This window comes from Olea europaea, unplaced genomic scaffold (assembly GCF_002742605.1).
Source record: "Olea europaea var. sylvestris unplaced genomic scaffold, O_europaea_v1 scaffold927, whole genome shotgun sequence".
NCBI lineage: Eukaryota > Viridiplantae > Streptophyta > Magnoliopsida > Lamiales > Oleaceae > Olea > Olea europaea.
Window position 1 is genome coordinate 253978 of NW_019267756.1, and position 7039 is coordinate 261016.

Sequence of the window (7039 nt, forward strand, 5' to 3'; positions counted from 1 at the left end):
TCCCTCTCTCCCTCCCTCCCTCTCTCTGTGGGTGGGATTGGTTTCCTGAGAGGAATCCTAATTTCTTTCGCTTATGTGACCAGCTTACATATATTTGCTTATAACAACTGAGGCGGGGCCAAATACGGGTTAACATGTAAATGTAATTTATATGTTCTAGGTCTTCTATCTCTACTGGTGAGAATTTCTTATGCTTCTTGCTTCATTAATTATGCCAATTGTGAACTTCGTTGTTTAGAGGCCACACTTATCTTTCGACAGTTCTTACGAACTGGCATGGATGCTTGCGAGTCATTCCCTTATACACAATATGAAGTTGCTGAGTTAGTCCATTGCTTTATTGAACTGATCTGCAGATGTGACTGTGCAACATGAAGAGCAGATTTTAACTTGTAGTATGCCTGATATGGAAGATTATGGAAATCAAGAAGAGGAGATTGTGGCAATGATTGAAGAGACGCCTGCAGTTGTGGAATTGCCAACAAACCTAGTTGGTATGTACAATCTATTCTTGCTCTAATCCTCTATTGTTTGTTAAAGAATTTGATTGACCATCAATTTGAATTTTTCCATTATTTTTCAAAACCTTTGAATGGCTCTCTCAAGTATGGTACAGCTTTTTAGTTGATATCTATAACTCCTCTGCATTCGCCATATTTCATTAAATTTGATAACTGGAATTTTGGACCCCGTGATAATCCTTTAGTCAGTCTTGTTCTACATCTTAACAAAACGAATGGGATATTCGTGCAGAAAATGAATTAACTCAGACCAATGAAACATCCTCTACTATGGACTGTTCACCTGTTCAAGTGAAGACGATACACATTAGTTCTCCAATTCTAGCAGCAAAGAGTCCCCTTTTCTATAAAGTAATTTATGTTTAATATGGTTTGTCTTCCTCTTTGTCTACTTCTCAGATGTAGATTTTCCAATGTTTTTTTATCTCCTCTTTTATAGTTGTTCTCAAATGGCATTAAAGAGTCAGAGCAGCGACATGTAACCATAAAAATCCATGCCTCAGGTAAACATAGATACATATTCTTGCTGCTTATTTGCCATTCAAAAATAATGTACTTAAATGATTAGATTCTTATTAGGTTTAAATGCAGATTGTATTTGCCTATTTATTCAATCTTTCAGTAGAGGTTTTGAAACTGAAAACTCTCATTTTGGATAAAAAAAAAAAAGGCTTTCTTTTGGTTGTTTATTACCAGCTATGGAACACGTCTCTGATCTTGAATAGGGTCTGTGTTCATGAGGCAAGCCTCAATTGCTCTGCTCAAATATCACATCTCTCTCGAAATGAAATGATAATATGTCAGTTTCTCCTCATTAATCTGTTTTTAGATACCTGTTTGAATTAATTAATTGAACTCAACTCAACATGAATTGGGTATCCGCTATTGTGAGCAGAAGAAGCTGCCTTCATGGATCTGCTGAACTTTATGTACAGTAATTCTCTACCTAGAACCAGACCTTCAGATTTGCTGGATGTCCTAATGGCTGCCGACAAATTTGAAGTTGCCTCATGTATGAGGTACTGCAGCCGGTTATTGCGGAACTTACCAATGACTTGTGAATCAGCCTTGCTCTACTTGGATCTTCCTTCTACCATTTCAATGGGTAATACGGTTCAGCCACTTACAGATGCAGCCAAGAAGTTCCTTGCCATACGTTTCAAGGACATAAGCAAGTAAGGATTACGGAGTGTGTGCCTATATTTCAAAATTAATGGATTTATATTTGACTTGCCACTGAATTTGCAATCCGTGAGTGTTAACTATTTTCGAATGTTAAACTGTTTTCTTCTTTACCAGGTTCCAAGAAGAGGTGCTGAACTTGCCTTTAGCAGGCATTGAGGCCGTTCTGTCCAGCGATAATCTTCAAGTAGCGTCAGAGGATGCTGTTTATGATTTTGTGCTGAAGTGGGCCCGTACACATTACCCTAAGTTGGAGGAACGTCGAGAAATATTAAGCACACAGCTCCTTCGCTTCATCCGTTTCCCATTTATGAGCTGCAGAAAACTGAAGAAGGTCCTGGGATGCAATGATTTTGATCCTGAAATCGCTTCCAAGGTAGTACTTGATGCTCTCTTTTTCAAGGCCGAAGCTCCATATCGACAGCGTTCTCTCGTGGCAGAGGAGGCCAACACTTCCTCCCGTCGTTTTGTGGAACATGCATACAAATATCGACCTATCAAGGTCGTTGAATTTGAATCTCCTGGTCCACAGTGTATTGTTTATCTGGATCTGACACAGGGAGAGTGCGGTCAACTCTTCCCAGCTGGTCGAGTCTACTCACAGGCTTTTCACTTGGGCGGGCAAGGATTTTTCCTATCGGCCCATTGCAACATGGACCAACAGAGTTCTTTCCATTGTTTTGGGCTGTTTCTAGGTATGCAAGAGAAGGGTTCAGTAGCCTTTGCTGTCGACTATGAGTTTGCTTCTAGAATAAAACCATCCGAGGAGTTTGTGAGCAAGTACAAAGGAAACTACACCTTCACTGGAGGAAAGGCGGTTGGCTACCGGAACCTGTTTAGTGTCCCATGGTCTGCATTTATGGATAACGACAGCCCTTACTTCATCGGCGGGATTCTCCATCTAAGAGCTGAGCTTACGATTAAGCAATGAGTTGCCAACAGGACATGTAAGAAAGTAGATCAGCTGATACTTCACATATGTAGGTTCAATTCAAAATGTTGAATGTAATATGACCAAGTGTTTTTGAAATGGTTCTACTGTTCTAGGAGCTATTATGTATATACAAATTCTCTCTTTCATTAACTTCTGAATTTCTTCCTTTATTTAGTTCTAATGTGACTGTGAGTATGCTCCCAATAGAAATTGGGGAATGCCCTAACTCTGGAATCGGGGTCCGACCATCCTTTGTTTGCGGCCGACGTGCTATCTAAAGCCTTCAGATTGGGTTTGGGTTAAAATATTACCTATGGGCCAAATGGAAGTGAAAACCGAAAAGAAGAGAAGGAAAGTGTTTGACTTTTGACATTCTTTTTACAAGTAAATGAAGAATTGATAATCTCCATAATTGTAGTGCTAAACTGGCTCCGTAAGGAAAGAAAAAAAACTATGGCGTGCCTTGACACCGCATTTTATGGGGCAAAGTTTCAGTTTTTGTCTCCCAGCAACAATATGAAGGAAACATAAATGATTAATTCGGGACCCTAAGATTGAACGTAGTTATGATTGCATCACAAACGCATAGACTGTGCGAAAAGAGTCAAATTCTTATTCTGAAGTTTTAGCACAATTTTTATTTGAAAAATCAAGATTTAACTTATATGAGAGTAGAGACTCTTGTTGCTAACTACCTAACCCGAGGATGACCAGAGTCTCGGAGAACGAGTATAAATGATCTATTTAACTACGCTACCTTTTCAAATCTCTTATTAAAGGGCATTTTACATCATATCAAAGGTAAATTTCTGTCGAATTCAAGAGCTAACCATTGAAATGAGACTTGTGGATTGCAGACACTACATTATATACACTTTATGAACACCATGCACATATAATGATCAGCAGATTCTTCGGATTGTACTACATGGGACATAACAAGAGTTTTCACTTGATCTCCTTCATCTTCCTCCAATGCTGTTCTTCCATCCACTGCGTTAGAAGCAGTTTTGATGATGATCTAGCTGCCATTCTTCACGACCGTGCTTTCAAAGCTCTAATCAATGAACGTCCACATACCGGAGCCCTACACAATGCCAGTCTCCCGGCAAACTTAGCAGGCATTAAGGTTTCGGCTGTCGGGCTCAGGAGCAAAACCCTGTGGAGAAAAGGTGCAAATTTCAGCGGTTTTCGTATCCCTCCGAAATCTCTACCAGTGCCTTATGTGAGGAGAATTCTCATTGTTTACCATAATCTTGGCAACTGGTCTTCTTTATACTACAACTTATCAGGTTATTCCCTGATAAGCCCTGTTATTGGGTTTATGGTTTATGATGCATCCCATTTGAGCAGCAGGAGCAAAAATTTCTCAAAACTCGAGCTCAACACAATGAGGAAACCTATTTCAATTGAATTTCACATATCATTGTTAGACAAAAGCACACGAGGAAGAGTAAAATGTGCTGCATTTGATGCTTATGGGAAGGTGTTTCTAAGTGGAATGAACTTTCCTAATGTGTGTTACAGTAAAACTTTAGGCCATTTTTCGATTGTCATTCCGAACAAGAATAAGCCGAAGGTGCGGGTTTTGTGGGTTATCGTGTTTTTGTTCGGGTTCTTGGGGTTGATCTTAGTGGGATTGGGTGCAACCGTAGTTGTAAAATCTGTAACAGAAAGGAAAACTCAAGGCATGGAAAAGGAAGCTGATGATGGAGAGTTCCTCGAAACATATTGGATCAATAGCAGCAAAATTCCTCGTGCAGCAGTAACAAGAACTACTCCCGTACTCGAGAGTACGAACCTTCCAAGATGGTCTTGGTATGGTTAAGTTTTTTGTTTGAATTTTTTCAATTATTTCGATTGGAATCGATTGATTTACTTGCTTCTTTTTCATTTTTTTCCCCCGCTAATATGATGTGGATTTTTGATATGGTTGCATAATCTTGATAGTAGATAATAGTGAGTAAAAAAAACACGTTATTGTGTCGTTTTCCTTAAACGTTGTGCATAAAAACTTCCTAGGTAAAATGGATCATTATGCAGCCATTCAATTAGGCCACATCTCTTTACAGTTTTCAGCAATTAATTCTGATCTACTATTTGCTTATATCCAGCGGTTGAGATGAAGGTTGGCCAACAATGGCATTTTTTGGTTTGCGCCCCCTTTTAATTTCATCATGTTCTTGTTTCCCATATCGAGCATAAAGTTTTAATAGCACCTCATGTCCACCAACAGTGAGTGTAGAATAGGCCAGTCGCGCCTCTACGGCCTCACTGCTTAACGATTTAATACTCGCAGGGCAAAACATATCGAAAAAAGATATTGGAAAAGATTGATGAAGTGTCTTGATTTTTGACAGACAAATTATTTGATAGCACAAGTCGCTTCCGAAATGCAGGCTAGACAGTTTGAAACTTAATTGACATAAATCAGACAACATTAAACAATACGGGGATAAATAGATGGGTGCATTTCTGCTAAAAAAAAAAAACCACACAGATGAACAATCTTATATTCAGCCTTATAAATGTCAGTATGAAGGAGAGTTCTCAATTAATACAACACGGAAATGAAATGAAATGGAATGCCTGTTGCGGAAGCTCTCTCAAAAGATCTTCAAACGGTGGTTTTTCAGGCTCGGTTCAACGTACATTTTTCTACCAACAACCAATCCAAACGGCTCCAAACCACAACCAATTGATTCACCTTGGTTGCTATTCAATCTTATCCACGTATGACAAGAAAGGATGATGATTTATCGCCACAAAAGCTAAGAGAAGACACTACAAAGGTATACTATGAAAGAACCACCAATTGCACACGTTATACCAGCGTTCTGGACACTTCTGGACACATTTTTTCTCACACAAAAGGGGGCAGCCGGGATTCTCTTGTTTCTTATCTTAAAATCACACAATCATCGTATCAAAGTGGCTAGGGTTAGGCTTTAAGTTGGGCCCATTAAAGGGGTAAAAGGGCCAAGATTCAAGCCATCCATAAGGAATACAATTGGGCCAGGTGTAGCTCATGGACTTGGTTGTTGGACTTATTTCATTCATCGGCCTATGCCTATGAAATAATATTAACCCACGTTAACATCATAACTCGAGATTTATTGGGTATCAAAAACCTAACAAATCTCCACCTTGATGTCCAATAAATCTGCAAGCAATCAAAACACACAGTTAACACTTGCATTATCAAGGTAGCCAATAAAATTGGATCACAGACCTTACCTCGTGTTTCCAACTTGAAACACATACCATACCTGCTCCATGTACTCACTGGGGCTAAGGTAAAAAAAAATTCAAGTAGAAGCAAATATTTAACAGTAAACAATCAAGAGCAAATACACATACGATGACGATATACTATAGGATAAAACACACAGATCTTTTCAGAAACACGTTCACATAGAACCATAGATTAACACCAAGTCAATCAAATCATGGTCAACCATATATGCAACACATGCATAAATGACCCTAAGAAAAGATCTCACCACACTTATCATATCCCATTCCGTGTTGCTCACACCTCGAGAACACATATCTCCTCTCATCGCCCACCACGCTCACTAGACAGATCACTCAACTCATGTCTAACTGGTAAGTCACAATAGATCCTAAGTCCACGGGATAATCCTTTATCTCCACATCACTTCTCCCAACCTACGTGGATAATGGGTCTCCACCTAACAGAAGTGATAGAAGTGCCTCTCTCACACTCCACCTGATCAAGGTCTCTTTCCAGATAAAGGATCCTAGACATTTGATCACATCTCCACTCGTGATCCAAATGTCACACTCTACACCCCTCGTGCATATCATCAATACATCTCTAGGCATCTATACTCCACCTTACCAAAAGACATCCAACTCACTACTAATGTATCTCAAACTCACTATGGCAAAACAACACCTTTCGGTGACCACAAAGGTTAATCCACTCACCAATGCTCCCAAAAAATTCACAAAAAAAATAGTGAAGGTGGCACTCTCAAAGAGAATTGAAGAAAGAGTCGGTTACTTCACAACACTCACAAAGGAGGCTCACAAAGAGGAAGAATATAACCCTAACATGGCTGCCTCACATAATCTCACAAACCACACAGGCTCACAAAGATAAAGGAGATAAACGGCTGCCCAACTTTCTTCTCACTACCACACTCTCACACCACTCACAAAGCAAATAGAGTATGCCACAAAACTTAACCCACTATGTATGTAAACATATTACACAAAGTAATAAGTCACTCTAATTCATGCAATTACACATATCAAACATATTGAAAGTGTAAAATCAACATCGCAACAGAATTAAGTGACCACATACATGCAGAAAGGATTACACACAGATGCAATGCAAGAACCAGGTTTATTCTCTCAATAAACCTCACTA

At 39.3% G+C, this 7039-nt stretch overlaps 2 protein-coding genes across 4 annotated transcripts in view; both read left to right on the plus strand.

The window, feature by feature from the left end:
- Nucleotides 1-2787, plus strand: part of LOC111392392 (BTB/POZ domain-containing protein POB1-like) — a 4215-nt gene extending 1428 nt beyond the window's left edge. Inside the window, exons 2-7 of one of the 3 annotated variants that reach the window (XM_023017729.1) lie at nucleotides 84-177; nucleotides 357-494; nucleotides 754-872; nucleotides 961-1024; nucleotides 1417-1696; nucleotides 1821-2787. In XM_023017729.1, the coding sequence (XP_022873497.1) occupies nucleotides 398-494; nucleotides 754-872; nucleotides 961-1024; nucleotides 1417-1696; nucleotides 1821-2634 (1374 nt within the window). In that variant the 5' untranslated portion in view covers nucleotides 84-177; nucleotides 357-397 and the 3' untranslated portion in view covers nucleotides 2635-2787. The remainder of the gene's footprint in view (nucleotides 1-83; nucleotides 178-356; nucleotides 495-753; nucleotides 873-960; nucleotides 1025-1416; nucleotides 1697-1820) is intronic. The other 2 variants (XM_023017727.1, XM_023017728.1) reach the window with 2 other exon arrangements.
- A 550-nt stretch (nucleotides 2788-3337) lies between these two features.
- Nucleotides 3338-4681, plus strand: LOC111392393. The gene has a single exon (XM_023017731.1). It carries the CDS (start codon nucleotides 3536-3538, stop codon nucleotides 4463-4465), a length of 930 nt encoding a protein of 309 aa, XP_022873499.1. The 5' UTR covers nucleotides 3338-3535; the 3' UTR covers nucleotides 4466-4681.
- The last annotated feature ends 2358 nt before the right edge of the window (nucleotides 4682-7039 follow it).

Coding starts and splice junctions, on each gene's coding strand:
- LOC111392393 (XM_023017731.1), top strand. CDS start 3,536: ATGATCAGCAGATTCTTCGGATTGTACTACATGGGACATAACAAGAGT.